The sequence below is a fragment of the Carya illinoinensis genome, chromosome 3 (genome assembly GCF_018687715.1).
Source record: "Carya illinoinensis cultivar Pawnee chromosome 3, C.illinoinensisPawnee_v1, whole genome shotgun sequence".
Classification (NCBI taxonomy): Eukaryota; Viridiplantae; Streptophyta; class Magnoliopsida; order Fagales; family Juglandaceae; genus Carya; species Carya illinoinensis.
Genome location: NC_056754.1, coordinates 19,519,615 through 19,543,096, shown reverse-complemented (window position 1 = coordinate 19,543,096; position 23,482 = coordinate 19,519,615). Strand labels below are relative to the sequence as shown.

Below are 23,482 nucleotides of genomic sequence, written 5' to 3'. Positions count from 1 at the left end.
TATAATAATAAGATAAAATATTGTTATTATCTAAACGGGTTAACAGATTATGGTGAGCAACATTTTAGACGATATTTTTTTTCTTTAAAATTTATGAACAATACTGCTATTTGTTAGCTAAATTCAATATTGATATTTCTTTACTTAAAATAGATATTGTAACTTGTGAAGAAAAAAAAATGCTAGAACTTAAAAACAGAGATTTGAACATAAAAACACTACACGGCACCAGTTTTACTAACAGGAAATTTCCTGTTATTTTTACCACAGGACCAAGCCGGACCCATATTTATATATATAATATATATGTTTTCTTCCCACGTACACCGCCGTCCCCCAATAAAGTGGGTCCCCGATTACCGGCAGTCGGCAAATTCTTCTCCCATCCTGGCCGTCCATCAAGCTGGTAGTTCAACTTTCCCAAGAGCAAAGTCACAGCTCGAGGTCGACACTCGACAATCACAACCCGGCCGTGACCATTTTCGCACACAGCTCCATTATAAGCAAGCAGTGATAACTGTTATAACACCAGAATGTAAGGTTAGAATTGTTTAGAATATAACCGGGAACCTTCGTGGAAAACACGTACTCGTGCGTCTGTGTCCCCCTCCTACATCGTTATTGTATAAAAGCCAAAAGTGCCAAGAAAAATCACTTTGCAAGGAAGTCCATAGAATCCGTATCAATATCAGAAAGTAGAAAAAAAAAAATGGGTAGGTCTGAGTCACAGCAAGAGTGCAAGAAGCATCAAAATGAGAAGCAACTGCCGGGGGTTTGCTCCTCTTGTCTGAGAGAGAAACTGTCGCAACTCAATGCTTCAGCTTCAAACATGAAAACAACCGGCGGTTTTGGATATTTTGGTTCTTCTTCTCCTAATTCCCCTTCTGCTTCTTCATCCATCTTTGTGTCTCCGATTTATGGCAGGCATCATCGTAGGGCTTTGGAAAAGACGGGTGGTTCTATTTCTTTTACGCTAAAAGTTGGTCATGATTATGGGCTGAAGAAAAGCAGATCGGTCGCTTTTATTTCGAGGAGTCTACACGAGGAGGCTGCCAGTAGTGGGAAGAAGAAAGGAGGGTTTTGGTCGAAGCTGCTTTGGTCTGCAGGGAAGAGGACAAAAGATGTTTTGAAGCATTCAAGGGCTGAAAGCCGAAGGTTGGAGTAATGGGACGACGGACGAATGATTTACAAAAAATAAAGTTTGTAGATATTTCTTTAGAATATTTCTTTTTTGATCGAGTTTGTTTCTCTTTTTTATTTTTCCTAACTGGAGGGCTTCAGCTTGGAGTAGAAAGATTACCCTCTTCTCTTTCTGAAAATAATTAAACATGTACGTTAATCCCTTGGGGATCGGAGGATGAATTTATTGAAGTTTGTGATCATAGAACATGCATGCCTAACGTTCGTAATTCAGAGTATTTCGTTTCATTCGTGTGTTATTATGTTTGTTCATTCCTTGGGAGATGTTTGGGATTGCGGTAAAAGTGTTAAAAAATATTTAACTAGCTTTAAAAGTTTTTTTTTTTTTTTAAATTAAATTATTTAGGTATTAACTTTCAATTTTAAATAAAGTTAAAAAAGTAAATTTTGTTGTTTTATTCAAACGTGCTTCTCTCAATAATTCAGAACATAATTTAAAAAAAAACTCAATTAATGAAAATGTCCACATAATTTTAAGTTAATTATAATTTTTAAACTTTTAAAAATATTATTATAATTTTTAAAATTTAAATAATGTTATTTTTATCTTAAAAAGTATTTTTTTTAATCTATTTTTAAATAAACATAATATGTTTGAAATATATAATTATTAAACAGTTAGTAATTTTTTAATAATAAATTTTATTATTTAAATTATAAATTATAAGTTCTAAATTTTAAAATTATAAACTATATTTTATACCATACTCCCAAACATGCGTTTAGTTGAATATTCAGATAGATAGATTTGTAGGGTTTTAAAGTTGAAGGTTGATTTTTGATCAGAATGTTGGCTTTCACGTTATACATATGCTGAATTTCCACTGCAATTTATAAAAAGGAACACTCAGTTTTGACCATAAAAGCCGTGTTTGAAAATATGACCTCTGTTTTTGTTGCTTCGGTCCTCCATCTTGTCTGATGTAGTCTTTATATTTATCACAAGCAGATTTGGATCAAGGTAATGATATACACTAACTTATTTATAAGTTATAAATAATTTTAAATATAATAATAATTTTTTATTATATTTAAACACATCAAATCATCAATAAAATCAAAATAAAATTTAAAATAATATTACTTTTCTATTGTATATGAATTATAAATAAAAAATAAGTTTATCATTTTCATCCAATTGGAAACTGTTTGATTGGGTGGATATCGTACGTCAATCTGCAATCTGTATAGGCTGCGAGCGTCACTATAAACCTGCCAATTTTTATTCTTTTAAGCTGGAAGCCACCCACCCATCTGTCCCTTACGTCACAGTCACAGCTGCTCCGCTTTGACGTATTTATCTTGGCGGCCACCCTTTTTATACTTTTTTTTTTTTTTTCCTGTTATGATCATGACCTGGACTAACTTTAATGAACAACGGGTCCAATTTTGGTAATTTAACATGTTCCTGTCGAAACTTTTCACGGGTCAAAAATAAATGGGAAGAGCTTGAAGCCTTGAACTCATACAATGAAGAGCCTCAGTACGTGCACCACTGGGAAGATGGAAGAACGCAAGGGAGCCTTGAAGTTGTACTGATACATAACCTTTTATTATCTATCAAAGTCGGATACGTGAAATATGCGCCACCAAAATCAGTTCAACCCCCAGAAAGTACTGCATGTGTTCCCGACCCGTAGAGCAGGGGAAGCGCATGCAAATGTTTTTAATTGTACATTCGAATAACGAAATAAATTTTTAACAAAATACAGAGGTTTCTCTGTCCGTATGTTCTTTTACCCTTTCGTAACTCAACACCGAACATATACAGCTTTCCTTTCGTATTATGTCCAAGTCCTTCTTCAACTTAGCAGCACAAAAAATGTATCATGGAGTTCAGTATGGCAGTTCATCCTCCCAGGCTTCAGTTATATTGGAGGATCCAACAAATACTTGTAAGGACAACAGAATCCGCTGTACCCAGGTCCTGTACATCTTCTATGCAATATAAAGCCAACTAAAAGACGCATATTATCTATTGGGGCCGGAACTATCAATTTCAATCCCATCTTCATCCTCGTCACTATAACTCTTATGGTTGGCAGATGGCCGTTTCAATCGCTGAAATATCTCATCAAGAGACTCGGATGAGGAAACACGAGAGACAAGTTTAGTTTCCTGAATTTGGCGCAAGGGAATAAATTTTTTGGCCCCTACGTTTGCCTTGAAACTTTGAAAACCTGTCTTCATGGATTCCCATGTCGAAGCTAAACCAGAAGAAGGCCCTCCTGTAGTGTTAGCAGGGCTCGAGTTACCTGCATCAAGCAAGGAGACCTTGGCCAAAGCAATGTTCTTCCCCGCTGGCTCCATATTGGATGATGCTTTTTGTCTGCTTTGTTCTCTTATACCAGCATACTTGTTGCTAATGGCTTCTTTGCTTGAGCTATACCTACGAGTCTCTTCTTTTGAAGATCTTGATGGACTTTCACGTATTCCGTCATCGATTAAACTGGCTGTCACTTTCATTTCAACAGTCGTTTTATCCTGAAAGTTCAGATTTCAATTAAGAAAAAGGAATTACAACAAACTATCAAAACCAAAAAGCGTAAATGAGAATAAATGATGGCATTAGGAGATTCTTTGAAAAACAATTTCCATGCATGAGAGAACCACATTAAAAAAAAATAAAAAAATTAAAATTAAAATAAAAAATAAAAATAAAAAAAGGATGGAAAATTGTAGGGGCCTCATGTTTAGTAAATAATATCCAAGAGAATCACAGGGTAAATATTTTCAAGGGGGAAGAATTACTTTGATAAAGAGTACGTTGTCTAATCTTCTGACGCATTCTCTCTCTTTTGCCTTCGCTGTCTGGGTTGCTAGTAGAATTGAGAAAATTTATCATAATTTCTTATGGGTAGGGTTAGGAGAGGAAAATAAGTTTCATTTGGTTAGTTGGAATAAGGTGTGTCAACCGGTTTCTTGTGGAGGATTGGGGGTGAGAAATTTGAGGTTGTTTAATAAAGCACTCCTTGGAAAATGGCTTTGGAAATTTCATGAAGAGAGAGATGTTTTCTGGAATAATGTTGTTGCTGTTAAATATGGGTGTGGATGGGGGGATTGGTATTCTAATGAAGTTAGAGGAGCGTATGGGGTGAGTTTATGGGAGGGCATTAGGAAAGGTTGGGGGGAGTTTTCTAAACATAATAAATTTAAGGTGGGGGAAGGGAAGAAGATTCTCTTTTGGCATGACATTTGGTATGGGGAATCAGCTCTCAAATCAGATTTTCCATCTCTTTACAGGATTGCAAGGGATCAAAATGTGGTGGTGGCAGATTATCTTTGATACACGGATAATAATATTCTATGGAATGTGGACTTTATTAGAGATGTAAATGACTGGGAAGTGAATGTTGTTTCAGATTTTCTGGGAAGAATTTATAATTCTAAAGTGATGCAGGGAAGAGAGGACAGGCTATTGTGGGATCGTGCTGGAAATTTCAGGCTTTCAGTTAATTCTTTTTATAAGGTGCTTAATTGTCATGCTAGCTGTGTTTTCCCCTGGAAGAGCATCTGGAGGGTGAAAGTACCTTCTAAGGTGGCGTTCTTTAGTTGGGTGGTTGCTCTTGGGAAAGTATTGACCATGGATAACCTTAGAAAACGTGGTTGGTGTATAGCTGGTTGGTGTGTCATGTGCAACAAGGATGGTGAATCTGTAAGTCATCTTTTTTTTTACATTGTGAGATTGTAAGGTGGCAAAGTCTTTGCGGAATGAGGTTCTTGGTTGAACAGGGTTATATTGGGTGATGCCTAAGGAGGTTGTGGAATGAGATCCACAGCATGTTGGCGTGGTTTTGAGGCAAGGAAAAGTGCTGCTCTCGGATGGAGAACGATTCCTTTGTGTTTAATGTGGTGTATATGGCTGGAAATGAATGCAAGATGTTTTGAAGATAAAGAGTGTTCTTTTGATGATCTTCGTTATTTTTTCTTTTCTACTTTGAGTTTGTGGACTAGGATCATTGTAAGGAATGATAATAATGTACTGAATCTGTTTCTACCGTAGTTTCTTGCTTTCTAGTGTGTGGTAGGTGGTATTTCCTTTGTATATTTCCTGTGTATTTGAGCTTTGCCTATTCTTGGTAACAAAATTCTTATTAAATATAAAAAAATAAAAATAAAAAAAGATATTTTCAAGCGCTTCACACAAATAGGTGAAATATTTCAAAAATAGTGAGAGAGTTTCCATTTTTTAAGATGTTTCTACATACTGTTCCATTGCTGCTGGACTCGATGTCAGTACTGTTGAAATTCCTTGCCAATGGAATAACATGCTCACCAGCTTTTTCCCCTTGTTCTATCCAAGAACGTTCTGCGAGACAAAAGGGAAACTACTAAGATAGACACCCGTATATATCCAAATGATTTTACAAATAGGCAAAAACCAAAAATGAAAACAACCCAGTTCAGAAAAATATCATAAGCAACTTGATAAGTCATAGCCTGTTTACCTTTTTGTAGGATAATTAATCCTGATGGATCAAATCCATCCATATCATCTGCCTCAGTTTGAAATCTAAACATCTTCCAGCTCCCAAAATAACTAATCACACGGTTGAAGAAATTGCTAGCAACCAGGAGGGTGTATATAACCATGATAAGTGGAAAGATATTATTAAACGTTTTTCCAAAGAAAGGGAGAGTGAGACCGATGTTCCCCATTCTCTGCCATTAGGATTCCATAAGACCAAGAGAAACTAGTCAACTACCATCAAAAACTAAAATGGAAAACAATATAACGATAAACATTGCTACAAAAAGATTAAACTTCAGATTACATGCAATAAGATTTGGAATTGGATGAGGAAACGTTATGCTAAACAATGTTACGTCAAACAAGAAGTACTCTGAGGATGCATGAGCAAGCAAAGATATTTTACTAAAAACTTGAGAAAAAGCACAGCCCATTCTTAACAAATACTGCTTCGCAAAGTTTTCCAAAAACGTATAGATAAAGTTCCCCATAGCCATCCAAGAATATTTATGACTTTCTTTTGACTGTTTAGAAACTCAAACTCCTTGAGAGTGGAATCCGAGACCAAAGGCACCACCATAAGGGGTAGGGATAATTGGAAGTGACTCAAAGGTCATCAGCTAGAGAACCCATAACCTTTCCCAAACTTGACACAGAAGTCCAAGATCTATAAATTGGATACCCACCTAAAATTCCCTCTAACTGCAAACTAGAAACAGGGAATTGGTTACCCACCACAGGTACCACAATATAGAGGGGGTGGGTGGAAGTGCCAATTGACTCAAAGGCCATTAGCGGGAGTATCCATAACCTTTCCCAAATTTGATACAAAGTCCCAATACCCATAAATTGGTTACCCACCTAAAATTCCCTTAACTGCAAACTAGAAAGGGGATGATTCCTTTGGGGAAAATCATAGTCAACGCCCAAACAAACACTTTACATGAAACATCTAGGACGGAACTTTTTATTTTATCATTGAAGATATGTTACTCAGTATCTCAGTTTACCCTTTTTTTTTTCATCAATAAACAAAAATTTTATTGATTATGAAATAGACAAAAGCCCGAGTATATATGGGACATATACAAGATCGTCGATATGTGTGCCTAAATATCTCAGTTTACTATAGAACTACGATTCTTTTAAACGAATAGAGGCCATGTCAAAAAGCGAAATAAATAAACGCTATACATGCTTTCTTGCACATGATGCTAACAGCTCAGATGATTCCGATCAAGAAGCAGAAAAGGTCAAATAATGTGTAGAAAGAAAAACAAAATTCTTCCGTGTCTTAAATGTAGCTAAATGGAATGCTGATCTTCACAACAGGTGGGACAACCCATATAAAAATCTTGATTTCTGCTAGGCTAGCCATACAGTTTGGAAATAATTGAACACCAAGAGAGTGCGAAATACCTTTTCAAATACAGTTTCTTGCCCATCAAGATTAATGAGATTGAGAAAGTTGTAAGAAATTGGAGGAGCATACCGAGCAACCATCCTGGCAGAGATATTGAAATGGCATACAAGTTATTTTAACATAAATGGATGATGAATGGTCCAATTTGCGACAACACAACATAGGTAGGAGGCAAAACTTACGAGCATATCATGAGCAAGTTGACTGAGCTTGTTTGCCTTGGTGTTAGTGAGTAAAACATAAACATTCCAACTTTGAACAAGGAATAATATGTGCACATGCACATATACATCAGAGGAATAAATGCAAGGACCTGGAGAAAAATGGAACCAACCAGTTAATAACATTTATTTAAAAAATCTGAATGTAAACTATTTTTTTTTTTTTTCAGTAAAACAAAATTTTATTGATCATAAGAATAGGCAAAAGCCCAGGTATACAGAACATATCCAAGAGCGTGTTGCCTGAGTGTACTAGTTCAGTGATACAAAAAATCCATGGAAACTCATTCAATTGAAATCAATTACAACCGACCAATAAAGTAAAGTATTGAAAACAATTTCCCAAGCTCTTCCATTGATTGCTCTCGATCTTCGAAGCTTTTGAATGTAAAACTTAACCCATGCTTAACCAATCGAGTAAAGACCCAATGGAAAAACAACCAATATATAACCACCAGCAGTAAAATATGAAAAAGGAAAGGAAAGGAAGTAAGAGGCATCTCATACTATCACAATGCACAGAAAAATAGCATTAGGTAAAATAAAAAACAAGCAAAAGGGAAATGACACTCAACTTGCATATCTCAGCACAAAGTTCTGGCAAAGAACAAACAACAAGAACTTAGCGTTGTTGTTACTTTACATCAATAGTTGAAAACAATATGCTTACAAAAAATCCGTTGAAAAAATGCAAGGAGGTATAGAATGACAACAGAAAATAGCACTTAAGAGGTAAGCGTTACAGGGGATGGAAAAGCAAGAAATCTCACAATTGTAAATGAAAATTAGTTGTGAAGAACATATTAAATGAGCAAGCAAGAAGTAACATTTTTTTTTTATCAGTAAATGAGCAAGCAAGAAGTAACTTTCAGGATTACCAAGATTTTGCATTCAGAATGGAGAATGCAAAAGAAATGCAGACTGCAATGGCACCTAGCACTTCTCATAGTACATTCATAAAGAAACTAAAGTACCTAAGTTAAGTTTTAACAGAAATACAAGGCATGACCGAGTAAAAGGGAAAACTTTTATGTTAGAACTAAGTGAAACAGCTTATAACAGATGTAGATTACCATTGAGTAGAAATATAAAAAAATGCATAAATGTAAAGTAGTTGCAACAATCATCTGCAGCATTTATAGTGATTTCAAATACCATAGTCACAAAAAAGAGTATGAAACCGTTCCTTTTTTCCTCTGAATAATATATCTAAATCTTCAATACCAAAATTGACTCATGATAGTTTAATACTCTTCAGTCCATGTATGAAATGGGAGGCAAAGAATAGCATCTCATGTGAACTGGAATTGGTAATTCCTTATGTGCATTCATTTTGAGTGTGATTTGCATGTATGGTCATTCTATTTCTGGTAATAAACATTCAACTCAAAAAACTACAAGCAATTGCTTCCAGTGAACATATCAGCCAGCATGGTACGCCTAAATATGTATAGACTTAAACAGATCTGATCAACACGTATGTAACATCAGCCAGTTGCCATTAAGGCAATTCGATATTGAGAGTCTATAATGAAAGCAGGACTAGAGATATTCACTTTTACAAGATGAAAAAAATAACTATTCTCCAATGCAGGCCAAATGCATGTCCAGATAATTACAAAAACTTGAATCTTTTAGTACATTATGTCAAAGGAAAACTAGGGTTTTCTTCTATTATCACACATGGCAGCTAGATTTCCCAATTTGTTGTGTTGTGGCAGAGCAGAATTTCAAATAGATTAGGATTTGTTTTCTAATCTTATCTTGTATTTGAATTAGACTTGTACATATTTAGATGAGATAAGGTAAGGTTAGTTTAGATAAGATACGATGTAGTTTGTTGAGATTCAAATTGAATCCTCACTCTTACCTTTGTAATTATTTTCTATATAATGAAAGGCAAGCACCTCAGAAGAGGTATATGGTTAAATCTGTCATGGTATCAGAGCCTGCTCTAATTTTCTAGTTTTGTTCTTGATTGGCCAATCCTAAATTCTTTAGGGTTTATGTTTTCAGGTCTTTCTGAGGTTCAGCTTGCCTCTCGAGTTTCTTGAATTCTTGTGTTCCCTTGGCTGCTTCTTACCTCTAGTCTTCTCAGTTTTCTTGGGCCCTGTGTTCATGACAACAATTTTTCTTTTTGCTTTCTTTCTCCTGTTCCATGCTTGGTCTGCTTTCATGGCATCTGATAGATCTAATTCCTTGTGCATTCGGTTCACTGGTAAAAACTATTCTGCTTGGGCATTCCACTTTCAGCTTCTTGTCAAGGGTAAAGAACTCTGGGGTCATGTTGATGGGCTGTTCCGGCCCCTGATAGTGCAAAGGAGCTGTCTACATGGGGGAGTAAGGATGCCAAGATCATGTCTTGGATCCTTGGTTTTATTGAGCCTTATATCATCTTGAATCTACGACCCCACAAAACCTCCAAGCCTATGTGAGAGTATTTGAAGAGAATCTACACTCAGAATAATTCAGCTCGAAGGTTTCAGTTGGAATATGAGATGACTAATTTTTCTCAAGGTGGCTTATCAGTAGAGGAGTTCTATTCTGGGTGTTCAAATCTGTGGGCTAAAGACACGGACATCGTGTATTCCTCTGTCTCTGCAGCTGGTCTCTCTCATGTGCAAAGTGTGCATGAAACTAGTAGGAGGGATCAGATCCTTATGAAACTATGTCCAGATTTCAAATCTGTTCGTTCTCACTTAATGAATAGAGATCCAGTTCCTTCTCTTGGTGTTTGTTCGGGAGATTTGTTGCGGGAGGAGTAAAGGTTATTTACTCAGAGTATAATGGAACAACAGCTTGCATCTCTTGCTCAAGTGGCATTTGCAGCACAACGAAAATCCAAGGGCTGAGACTATAGCACTACACAATGCTATAGTTGCAAGGGATTTGGTCACATTGCCACCCACTGTCCAAAAAAATTTTGTAACTATTGCAAAACATCTAGATTTATTATCAAGGACTGCCCAATCCGACCTCTTCAGAAGCAAAAGAGTCCCTATTCCACCTCTGTTGAAGTCTCGGTGCATCATCTTCTCCAGTTCCTGCTGCTGCTGCTCATAATTCAGCATCTGCCGGTTCCAGCTCTACTTCTCTTACTCCTGATATGGTACAACAAATGATAGTTTCTGCCTTCTCCACTTTAGGTATCTCCGGTAAAACAAAGTCATCCCCTAGTTATTGGCTAATAGATTCTGGTGCCTCAAATCATATGACCAATGATTCCACATTGTTACGCAATCTTCAGCCCTATGTTGGTCCTCTCAAAATCCACACGGCAGATGGTAGTTCACTACCAATTTCTGTCGTGGGTGATGTGTCCCCTACCATCCAAAATGTTTTGGTTTCTCCTACCCTCTCCCCAAGTTTACTTTCTGTTGGACAGCTTGTTGAAAATAATTGTAATGTCTCTTTTTCATCTTTTGGTTGTGTTGTACAGGATCGAGAGTTCGGGAGGATGATCACGAGAGGTCCTAAGGAGGGTCAGCTACTTCCAATAAATCCTAGTTCAGCTTCTGTTGTGTCTAGTTTTTTTATTCCTTGTCATGCTGTCAATGTAAGTACTAGGGATTAGCATCGATGCTTAGGTCATCCCAATCCTAGTGTACTCCAAATGTTGTTTAAATCTGGTGCTATTAAAAATAAAAATTCTGTTTTAGCAGAAACGATTTCTTTTGATTGTACCTCTTGCAAACTTTCCAAAAGCAAAGTGTTACCATTCCCACAATCTGGTTCTCATGCTACTCGGGTGTTTAATATAATCCATAGCGATGTTTGGGTTATATCTCCAGTTATATCACATGCTCACTATAAGTATTTTGTTAATTTTATTGACAATTGCAGTAGATTTACTTGGATCTATTTCCTCAATACTAAAAGTGAAGTATTTTCTGTTTTCAAGACCTTTCTTGCACTCATTCAGACACAATTGGCTTCCTCTATCAAGGTCTTACAATCTGATTCAGGAGGTGAATAATGTCTCATGTATTTCAGAATTTTCTTCAAAAAAAAGGTACCCTTTCTCAACATTCTTGCGCAACTACACAACAACAGAATGAGGTAGCTGAGCATAAGAATCGTCATCTCCTTGATATGGTTCGGGCTCTTCTTATTGACTCATTAGTTCCATCTCGTTTTTGGTTTTAAGCATTAGCTACTGCTGTCCATTTAATTAATAGATTGCCCACACCAGTTTTCCATAATGTTTCTCCCTATTTCATACTTTTTGGTCACCCTCCTAGCTATTCTAATTTGCATACTTTTGGTTGTGTGTTTCGTTCATCTTCCACCACATGACAGACATAAATTGACTGCACAATCCGTTAAGTGTGCCCTTCTTGGATATGGTTCAACTCAAAAAGGATTTCTTTGTTATGATCCTAATGCATGAAGAATTCGAATTTCCCGGAATGTGTTGTCTTTTGAAAATCAACAATTTTTTCTCTCTCGTGGATCCTATCTCACCTAGTTTTTTGATTCGCCATAATGAACCCGAGCCAGAGCCCTACCACATGCCCAGTTCTTATACCACTTCTGCTCCAATAGCTCGATTTAAACCAGGTTTTTTCTACACTCGATGTCATAGCACCCCTTTGGCAGAGTCTCCTATGGCTTTTCAAAATTCTCCTCCTCCGACACCTGATCCACATCCACCATAGTTCTTGTTGCTCCTGTTCCTAAGAGATCTACCTGTGTCTCTTACCCACCAGCTCGATATGGTTTTTCTTCCCCCACTTCTATGATTGCTACATTATCTTCCATTGCTATCCCTTCTTGTTATAAATAGGCTATGGAAACATGAGTGTTGGCAGCAAGCGATGCAGACAGAACTTGATGCACTTGTGGCTAATCAGACCTTGGATGTGGTACAATGTCCTCCTTCGGTCAAACCAATTGGTAGTAAATGGGTATACTCCGTAAAGCTTTGTTCAAATGGCTCTTTGGAACGATACAAAGCTAGAATGGTTGCTTTGGGGAACCACCAAGATTATGGCGTAGATTATGATGAGACTTCTGCTCCGGTTGCCAAGATGACTATTGTTCACATGTTACTTGCCCTTGCTGCTTCTAAATCTTGGAAATTATGTCAAATGGATGCCAAGAATGCTTTCTTGCATGGCAATCTAAAAGAAGATATCTACATGAAGCTTCCATCTGGTATGCCTGTTTCCTCTCCTACGGCTGTTTGCAAATTTAAGAGGTCTTTTTATGGTCTTAAACAAGCTCCTAGAGCCTAGTTTGAGAAATTTCACAATACTTTACTATAGTTTTCTTTTGAGCAAAGTAAGTACGATGCTTCCATATTTTTTGCACAGGGGTGATGTTGGAGTGGTATTTTTATTTTGGTTTAAGCAGATAATATTATCATCTCTGGGTCGAGTGAACCTTTGGTTCAAAAACTTTAGCAACATCTTCATAATGTGTTTCACATGAAGGATCTTGGGGATCTTACCTACTTTCTGGGGTTGGAAGTTAGGTCTCAGCCACATGGTTTATTTCTCAATCAACACAAGTATATTCAAGACCTAATTCAGTTAGGGAGATTGGAAGATACTACTCTAGTTGATACTACACAGGAGGTGAATGTTAAGTATAGGAAAGACGAAGGCTAACTTCTCCTGGATCTTACCTTATACTGTAAGTTAGTTGGCAGCTTGATTTATCTCACCATCACGAGCCTGATATTTTCCTATGCCGTCCACACTGCTAGTAAGTTCATGGATTCTCCTCAGCATCTTCATTTTGTAATTCGTCGGATTATTAGCTATCTACTTGGGACTCCTAATCATGGGCCGTTTTTTCCTAAGGGTTCTTCTCTTCAATTAGCTGCTTACAGCGATGCAAATTGGGCTGATTGTCTAGACTCTCGACGTTCTACTATTGGGTGGTGTGTCTTCCTTGGGAATTCTCTCATCTCTCTTTTTTTTTTTTTTTTTTTTGATGAATAAACAAGTTTTATTAATAAAAAACGGATGGCAAAAGCAAGTATTACAAAGAGGCAAGATGCCTAAACTAAGTAGGCACAATAGAGACAAGGAACTCTCGAAGAGCCATGCCATTGAAGTCAACGGCAATAGCCCAACTACAAAGAATTCTAAAAAATAAAACTTTAAGCTCCTCTAACGATCTCGTCTGAACTTCAAAAGTCCTACTTAGTGTAAGAAGCAAGATTGTATGTCTAAGTTATCTACAGAGACTGAATATTGGGTAATGTCTGCGGCATGTTCTAAAATTATGTGGTTGCGTGGTATTCTTTCAGAACTCAGCTTTGCACAGGCACATCCCACGCCTCTTCATGGTGATAATACGAGTGCCATTCAAATTATAGCCAACCTAGTTTTCCATGAATGTACGAAGCACATCGAGGTTGATTGTCACTATATCCGAGATGCCTATGAGTCTAAAGCTATCATTCTCTCTCATGTGTCCACTAAACACCATGTAGTTTATATCTTCACCAAAACTTTGACTCGACAACAACATCAATACCTAGTTAGCAAATTGCTGCTAGTCGACTCACCTGCATCAACTTGAGGGAGGGTGTCAAAGGAAAACTAGGGTTTTCTTTTATTATCACACATGGCAGCTGGATTTCCTAATTTGTTGTGTTGCAGCAGAGCAGAATTTCAAATAGATTAGGATTTTTTTCTAATCTTATCTTGTATTTGGATTAGACCTATATATATTTAGATGAGATAAGGTAAGGTTAGTTTAGATAAGATAAGATGTAGTTTGTTGAGATTCAAATTGAATCCTCAATCCTATCTTTGTAATTATTTTCTATATAATGAAAGGCAAGCACCTCAGAAGAGGTATTCAGTTAAAATCTATCACATTATACCTGCACAAGTACTTCTTGCTTTTGAACAGAATTTATAAGAATGGAGAAAAGAGATAGATCAACGCCACTTGTCAGTAAAGTTGCCTCTGCTAGTAGAATCGCAGCTGATATGATACCAAGTAAGATAGCTAAGAGTTTCTTAAGTTGCTTTCTGAGAATGCATCGCCAACAAAATTCTGCAAAAGGAACCACTGCATTGTAGTTATACCAGATAATATGCTACTAACTAAATTTTAGAGTCATTTCAAGTCATAGTTAAAATAAGGCATACATAATAGATTAAAGAAGCAAATTCTACAGCTCTACTCAACAAGGCCAAATATGCCAAGAGCAGAACAATGAAAGGACACGAAGACAAGAAAATTGCTGAGAGCTTGTGCACCCTCGGGATTAGTCGGGATGCTGTTCCCAGACACCCAGTGCAGATATATATATAAATTAAAAAAAAAAAAAAAAAAAAACGAAAAAATACACTTGCACACACGCTCGCGCATGCATGCTACACAGATCCATGTATTTTTCTTGTAACATTATTTTCTCTCTTGGGAAAAAACTTATGACTCAATAGACAAGTCCTCCGTTAAAAAAACAAAACTAAGAAAAGTAAACAAAACAACTTGAGTTTTTTTTTTTTTTATAAGAGAAATATTATTGATATGAATGAGATAGGCATAAGCCATGTACACCGGAAGTATACAGAAGAACAAAACCACTTGAGTTCACACCGGTTTATAAAATTTAACAAACCAATTGGTTGATATTAAGTTTACCGATTGTATCAATGAGGGGCCCTAGTTTGCCAGCTTTAGCAGGTCTAAGGCTTGTGATATACTTCCTGAAACAATGGATATAAATGTCTAAGGTCATGAATAAACAACCTGAAACATATATTGAGACAGACTCAATAAGCAAAAGAGTAAAGAGTAATCATAAACAAACCATCCAGTTGAAGTACGGCGTTCGTAATTTTTTACTGTATCCTCCAGTTCAAGGGCCTCCATGACATATTTCATATATTCACTGAAACAATTTGGTAAATTAGATTCAGTAGAAGCAAAACTCTAAATTATACACAGCCAAAGGAGAGCTATCATGTACTCTCCCAGAGAAAAAGTGCAGGTGCAGAGTATTGCTTGAAGAATGAGGGTTTTTTAAAAAAGTATTTTATTTTTATTTTTATAAGTAAACGAATATTATTAATAAGGATAGGCATAGCCCAAGTACACAAGTTGGTATACAAGAGATAAGACCCATCTAGGTCGCAGTAGTGGAAACAAGAAAATCATGTAAATTTTGGCCATTAAAATTAAATTCACTAGAGAAATGCAAGCGGATTCAAAAGAAGTACATTAGAAATGTATAGAAGAGGACCACATTTGAGATTAGGATCCTCTCCAAGTGAATTAAAGAGGAGCCATTTATTACAAAACATGGGGTGTCACTGTCTATTCACTTGTGAATCTAATTCTTTTGGAAACAAAATGGCCAAAAGAACTCTATGTTTTACACTAAATGGTTTCCATTTTGATCCTATTCCCCATCTTTGATGTAGAAATTAAAATTTCAACTAAATAAAAATAATCAGATGCAAAACTGCTGCCCTGAAATCTTTTTTGATAAGTTGCCCTGAAATTCTATGGTGGATGAACAAGCCTCTTGAAAAATACAGCTATTCCTACCTAACCATAATTGCCAAAGAAACACAGAGAAACTCTTATTTTCATTCAGTTAAGCTTTCATTTAGGAGTGACAAACAACATTTATAACATAACATGAACATATTCGTCAGTATTGGCCAACTTTAGCAAACTTAATATAGAATCCTATAATATTTAGGCTACTTTAAAAAAGGCATTAAAATCCCTTGAAAAATACAGAAGGAAGAATCGCAACAGTTAAATTCAAGGATGTTAGGCCTCAAGAAGTACGGAACACCCTTTACAGGGACATTATCCCAAATTTGAGTGCCCCCATTCCCTGCAGCCAAGGCGGCTACAGCAGAAAAATCTCCCCCTTCCATGGTTTCTCCTACCTAATACGAGAAAAGAAGTTTCATATTGTGGCAAACAAGCCCACAAACATAAATGGAATAGTTGAGAAAACAAACGGTTCTTCCTTTATTTATTTATTGATAAGTACAAACGGTTCTTCCTTTAACAGATAATCCAAATCTGTCATAGCTAAAATAGAGTAAAAGATTATCCATAGGTTTTGAGAAGATAAAAAATGTTGAATAGATGGGACAATTTTGTTTTTTTTTTTTCTTTTTGGTTAAGGCATGCAAAGAGAACATACAAAATTTCTTAATAGCAAAAGACTATTTTACAACCGTCCAGTGTGAGTCATGACAATGTCATTTCATAAAAAATATTATTATTTTCTGAATTTTGAGTTTCCCATCTTATTTGAATTCAAAATTTTGCACAACCGCCTTTCATTTTACAAACAGTTGTCAATAAGATTGTGTTTGTAACATTACTCATTGCAAAAACCTATGTGAAATTTCAATGAATAAATCAGTTTACCTTTTGTAGCGGTAGTACTCCTCTCGAGCTCGTCGAAGATTGCGCCTAAGTGTTGCCATTGATTTCTCATCTGTATCATAGTCCATATCGTTTTCCCCCAATCGACCTCCTTGTGGTTTGAAGGATGGATCTTGTGTAAACTAGAAGTTGGAAGATAAGATTTAAAATATTACAAAGAAAGCTTGGTTAATCCAAGTGAAGATTTCAAAAACATAAAGGAGAGAAAAATAAAAATGAAAACAAATCCAAAGAAAGAAAAAAGAAGAAGAAGAATATACCATTTGAGTTAACATATTGTCAATAACATTCATGTAGGGTCTCAAAGGGTCCCGCTTTGACATTTGATTGGATGTTGCTTGAGCAACCTATGAAATCAAAACATAAATTTAAAAACCAAATGAAGAAAAAAAATTAATGCATATAATCCTTAGGTGAAAAAAATTCACTCAGTGCATATGAAAGTTTTCCATCATTGGTAGAGCCTATAACCAGATCCATATGTCTTTTTCTTCTTTGAAAAGACGGTATAATGGAGCTGCTGCCAAATAGTTCTTAAATCACCATCATACAATGATCAAGGGACAATAAGCCCTTCAAGGATAATGAAGAACAAAACATCAAACACCACAGCCTCATGGTCTCGCAATTTCACTTCAAATAATTGTTTGCTTCAAACCTTTAGGATAAAAGCATATTGCCCAAACTCCTGAATCTTACAGAAACCTTGATTAAGAGATTTTCTTCACATGTTCCCACTTTAAGTATGGGCTTAGGGTTATATATAAACCAAGGTATAATCAAAAGCTAAGAAATCCTAGGCAAACTGCAGATTTTGAGACTTTGTCTACAGGTCAAAGCTTAAAAAAAAAAAAAAAAACGAATACAACATTTTTAAATACACATGAGCGCCTATCAAAAAATAAAATAAAAATACGCATGAACGCAAAAACTTTGTGGATGTGGAGAGGGATGATTGTCGGGAAGTATGGTAGTGATTGGGGGGTTGGTGTACTAAGGAGAGCAGGGGGACTTATGGGGTAAGCTTATGGAAATTCATTAGACAAGGTTGGGATAATTTTGCGAAACAAATTTATTTTGGGGTAGGTGATAGCTCGAATTCGTTTCTGATTTGACGTTTGGCGTGGTGAGTCCGCTTTGTTTAGAGCTTTTCCGAATGTCTTCAGATTGGCTATTAATCAGCAGGATTCCATCTCTGAGATGATGAGTTTTTCTAATGAAGAGGTGCATTGGAATGTCTGTTTTTTCAGATCTGTTCAGGACTGGGAAATTGAGGAGGTTACTGAATTTTTCAAGTTGCCGTATTCAGTGGCTATTAGAAGACATGAAAGATATCATATTCTCTGGAAAAGTACAGAGACCAATAAGTTTTCTGTTAGATCTTTTTATAAGATGATGAATGGTCAGAAAAAATTTTCTTTTCCTAGGAAGAATATTTAGAAGGTTTGTGTTCCATCAAAAGTTGCTTTCTTTGTTTGGACTGCGGAAATTGGAAACATTCAGACTATTGACAATTTGAGAAAGCATGGAATGATGGTTATGGAGTGGTGTTTCATGTGTAAGAAAGCCGGAGAATCAGTGGATCATCTTCTTATTCACTGTGATGCGGCAAAAGGGTTATGGGAAGGGGTGTTTAGAAGAATTGGACTGTCCTGGGTTATGCCAAAATCAGTGAAAGAAATACTTGCATGCTGGCCTAGAATTCATTCTTGTTCTCAAGTTGCAGCGACATGGAAGATGATTCCAATGTGTATTATGTGGTGCATCTGGTTGGAAAGGAATGAGAGGTGTCTTAATGATGGGGAACATTCTGTAGATGATCTCTGGAAATTTTTTATGTTTTCCCTGTTTTCTTGGTTTTCAGCCATTGTTCTTAATGGTGGGGCAGTCCATGAGTTTTTGTTTTCGCTGTTTTAGTACTTGAATGTTCTTAGGTGTTTCTTTTGTGTACTTCATGTTTACATGGGCTACACCTATTTCATTCGTTGAATAAAATTTTTACTTAATAAAAAAAAAAAACCTATGTGGATTATTCATATCATTAAGATAAGTGGTCACAAAGATAGTAATAGCTGCACCTTTTTCATGATTTACAAGAATTGGGAGCAATAGAAAAGGAACAAAAGGATACTATTGTGTTCTAATGGGAAGAGACAGGGGTAAAGAGAGGAGTAAAGAGACTTACTACAATAACATTTGAAAGTTCTTGATGAGCATCATCAAGTTTAACAGCCATTTTGGCAATCTTATGAGATAGAACTTTCTGATGTGTGGTCCAGTTTGCATTTCTCCAAATGCTTTTGGGAATTTCACCCAAACCAAAACCAAGAAGAAATGCACCTGTAACGAGTCCAAATGTATTTGAGCAGGCCATTGCCAAACCCAAAATACCTCCACGCCTGTTACAAGGGTATTAAGCAAGAAATGAGAACATAGCCCAACTAGCCTAACCAACAAAATGTATTTTCCAGTGAGAAAGGAAATAGTAACTGTGCTAACTGGCTAGTTTATTTTTTGCATGTAAACAATTAATTGGGAAAAAAAGAATGGCTTATTGACCATCCTTGTATTTAGTGACTGTTAAAACAATTAATTTGCCTCATTTGCCAAGTCCTTTTGTTTTTTGGCTTTATGTATTTAGTTCCAACTACATTGGTACACAACTACACCGGTATCCTAAAGAGGAGAGAGAGGATGTATAAGCCCACCAAGAAGTATTGTTTTTTTTTATTGGCTACTATTGACCACTTAGAAGTATTGTAACAATAACAGAAGCCAAACACAGCTGCAAATTAGAAAACAAAACAAAAACCTATACCATTAGAGTGGCACTAAACCTCTACATTACATAAAAGTGACTGCTCCTATCTGAAAATTCGAAAATCAATTTCCAAATTTCTAGACCCGAAAGAAATAAACACTCAATAAATTTTAGGTGTTCAACTCCTTATAAGAGCTGGATAATAAGTTCGCCACAACCTTTTACGTACCATAAATCTAGCTTCTGTTAGGATAAATCCAATTAAAGCAAGATAATTTGGAGAACTACCTCTCCACCCAAAATAAAACAGACACATTGAATTTTAAGCCCTTTCTATCTATGTACCGTTTTGAAGAATTTTCCAGCTGCACATATCATAGTATGTAAAATCCATCAACTGACACAGCAAATTTATGTTCTTTAATGGCTTTTTCTTTTTAAAGAATTTTCCACATACATATATATACAGTGTTAAATCCACAACTCATAACCACATCTGTAAATGAAATATTCATATGGCAGAGCTCAAAACAATACCAAATAATAAGTTTATATATACATAACTATAGATAGATAATTCAAAAAGATGTGGAACCATTGAAGTTAATAAAAGAATTCAGATTAATGACTTGCTAAAGTCCTGGCCACCTCCAAGACAAACAAAAGATAGTATGAAAAGAAACTAAAACACAAATGAAAGACACATGAGCTCTAAGAGAGTACGAAACAAACCAGCTCTTATGCATCATAATTACGAGAATAAGTCCGAAGAGGCCTATAGATCCAACCACTAAATAAAAGACGAAGTTAACATGTAGGCTGGTCTTCAATCTTTCTTTCATGGTGAAGTCCCCGGCATCTTCAAAACCCTGAATAAGGGGCACCACAGCCCTGTTTAGAGATAAAATAACTTAATTTATGAGGAAACATGAATCTCTTGACTGTAGCAGGGGCACTGCAGCCCTGAATAAAGGGCACCACAGACATTTAGAAGCAGCTATGAAATGAATTAGGCCATCTTATGCAGTCAAAAGTATAAAAAATGGGCAAGTAATGATTTTTTTTTTTTTTTGGCTAAATGGGAAGTGATCATATAATCCCCCAACTAAAACGCTAATACTACATCCATCTTTGAAAACACATTAAAGACAAATATGGCCTCCTTCACATGTATGGACATGCTCAGTTATAGTTCCCACTTTCGATGTGATATACACATTGCTTTAGGAGGTTAAAACTATGTCAAGGAGATGGAAATAGTAGTGCATGAGACGGAACTATATAGTGAAAATCATTGAACAGGAAATTTAGTAATGCTATTAAGAAAGAGTTTACCAGGTTCATAAAGATGGAAAAAATAAATTCATTCCAAGGAGCTAGATCAACTGTACCTAGTTATGACTTGTTGTGCCTTAATACCTGATAGAATAAGGAGTCCCGTGGCAAAAATTGTTTCCAGATAAATGCTATTGATTACCAAACTCAGAGTTAAATTTTTTTTTATAAGTAAAAACTCAGAGTAAATTGAATATTACATAACACAAAACACAACAATAATAAAGCTCAGAAGAAGTGAATGACCGAACATCTTAAAGTGAAAACCCACGATTTTCAACATAATGACCAAGTATATAAAAGAAAGTATCATGTGTTTACGTTTGGCATACCAAGTAAGCAAGAATGTACTCCAGTATGACCAGCTCCAAAAGAAAGAAATTCCTCCATTCTGGCTATGATGCATGGTCTGTACACGTAATAACCACAACATTAAGGAAAGAAAGTCGATCAATGAATGTAAAAAAAAAAAACTCAATAAACAACGACTCGCAATGAGATGTACGTGTCATTGTGCCTCAATCGATACTCCTGAAAATAGCAAGCTCAAACAAAACAAGCCTAGCTTCCCCAAGATTAACCGCACATCACCGAATCCAGTATAAGTAAAAATTGAACACTAAATCACAGAAGCTAGATCATAACTAAAATGAACCCTAATTACAAAAACAACAAGGAAACAAAAACAAAAGCCACAACAAACCAACCACAATATTCGATCAAAATAATACAGACAGAGGAATTCCGCTTCCTCTGAGTCTAATCACGGTATCGATTTGACAAGTGCGGAGTGAAATGAACAGAAAAAAATAAGAGGATGGAAGAAATGTACCGTCCAGATGTCCGCGGGGACGAGAATGATGACAGAGAGGGAGCAAAACCATGTGTATCCGACGGTGAGCAGTACATAACGAGGGACCTCAGGGCCGGCGAAGTACCTGAGCGTGAATATCACCATGCCCACCGTCAGAGGCAGCGAGATCAGATAGAACACCCACATCTCTCCCTACAACTTCCTCTCCGCCTCCGATACTCAACGAGAGAGGATATGCAACGTAAAAGGAAGGCGAATCCGAAGGAGCGATCGATCGATGCGAGTTTTAGAGCTAAAAGAGGGAAATGCAACCCGACCTGCCTGCTTGCCTGCGTTACGTTTTCAGGGGGTGAGTTATCTGTGTCCCTATTCCTATCGAGTCTGTGCGGGTCAAGGAATCGACTCGACGCAAACGCTAGGAAGGTAGGAGTAGGACGCAGTCCAGCAGGTAAAGTTAGAACTAGAGATCCCGGGAGATGGAATTTTTATTTGGTTATAATATCATTCACCTCGTTTTATTCTTGCTTTACTAATCGTTTAGTTACAGCCTAGACGAGAGGTTTTCTTAAAATTAAATAAAATATTATTATAATATAATTTTTTATATAAATGAAATAGTTTGATTTTGTATAATTAAATAAATCTTTTTTATGTATTTTTTTCTTTTACTATTTGAATTTAAATTAAAATTTTCAAAATATAATCTTCTTATATAATTTAAAAGAAAATAAATTTAATCAACAATGTAATCATGTAATTTAATTAAAAATAAATACAATTTTATAAAACTTGACATTTTTGTTATTTGAGTCAATTTTTATAAAATTAAATTTGTTTTTAATTAAATTACATGATTACATTAGTTAATTAAATTTATTTTCTTTTAAATTATGCAAGAATATCTTATTCTAAGATTTTTAATTCAAATTTAAAGAGCAAAAAGAAAAAAAAAATTAAATTATAAAGCAGTAATAAAGAATGTGTAGAGAAATTATTATCCTTTTCATTTAGAGGAAATGTAAGACATTGATATAAATTTATGAAAAATATAGTTGCAAACACAATTATGCACTAATCTGTGTACCAATGTGATGTAATTGGTCAAAAAGTAGATTTGATTGAAAACAGTGTTAATTTAAATTTTAAATATGAATAAATCAGTATTAGTATACAGATTAGTGCAAAACTGTGCTTATATGTAGCAAAACTCATAAATTTATTGCATGCTTAAATTATTCATGTCTACATTATATGTATACATTCACCCTAACTAAATTATTTAAAGTAAAATCCCCTCCCCAAATCCCCATATCAAAAAAAAAAATTATTTAAAGTAAAAGAAAGACAAAAATATGTTTTTTTCCTAAAGAAAATGCAGATAAAGAAATATAGATGAAGATTAATATAATGATAGATTTGGAATGGTATCCATCTATATAATTTTTTTCATAAAGAGTTTTACCTATTTAAAAAATTTTGAAAGAGAAATGATGGAATTATGAAAAAAAATTAAAAATAAAATTCATAATATGATTTGATGAGATATGTCAGTTTTATATATATATATATATATATATATATATATATATATATATATATATAAAAGAATAAAAGCTTTATGGAAAATCACTTTTGAGTATTTTTTACGCACTCTACTAATGTGATTGGTTGTGTCATTTTTTTAATATAAAACAATTATTTTGATTAATCATATAAATAGAGTATGCAAAGAACACAAACAAAAGGGAATATGACTCAAAAAAAGAAATTGCATTTCTCTACGCTAAAACATTTTTATACCAATTTCGTACTTTTGAGTGCTAGATTGCATTATATGATTATAGAAATGCTGAATGAATCCAAGATTTGCCCC

The 23,482-nt window shown here is 35.4% G+C and overlaps 2 protein-coding genes across 4 annotated transcripts; one reads left to right on the top strand and one right to left on the bottom strand.

Annotated features, from left to right (window-relative positions):
• The first annotated feature begins 647 nt into the window (after positions 1-647).
• Positions 648-1,428, top strand: LOC122305540. The gene has a single exon (XM_043118138.1). The coding sequence runs from the start codon at positions 710-712 to the stop codon at positions 1,163-1,165; it is 456 nt and encodes a 151-aa protein (XP_042974072.1). The 5' UTR covers positions 648-709; the 3' UTR covers positions 1,166-1,428.
• A 1,296-nt stretch (positions 1,429-2,724) lies between these two features.
• Positions 2,725-22,101, bottom strand: LOC122303662 (LMBR1 domain-containing protein 2 homolog A-like). 3 transcript variants are annotated; one of them, XM_043115534.1, is made up of 14 exons: positions 21,628-22,101; positions 21,117-21,204; positions 20,193-20,329; positions 18,885-19,098; positions 16,960-17,046; positions 16,682-16,821; positions 15,096-15,176; positions 14,927-14,991; positions 14,157-14,332; positions 7,277-7,407; positions 7,091-7,175; positions 5,649-5,862; positions 5,409-5,509; positions 2,725-3,684 (listed from the first exon to the last, which is right to left on the bottom strand). In XM_043115534.1, the coding sequence occupies exons 1-14, from the start codon at positions 21,702-21,704 to the stop codon at positions 3,172-3,174; spliced, it is 2,109 nt and encodes a 702-aa protein (XP_042971468.1). In that variant the 5' UTR covers positions 21,705-22,101; the 3' UTR covers positions 2,725-3,171. The 3 variants fall into 3 exon arrangements, with proteins under 3 accessions (XP_042971468.1, XP_042971467.1, XP_042971469.1); XM_043115533.1 differs by having other exon boundaries at positions 20,193-20,351; positions 21,128-21,204; XM_043115535.1 differs by having other exon boundaries at positions 21,128-21,204; positions 21,628-21,694.
• Positions 22,102-23,482: the final 1,381 nt, after the last annotated feature.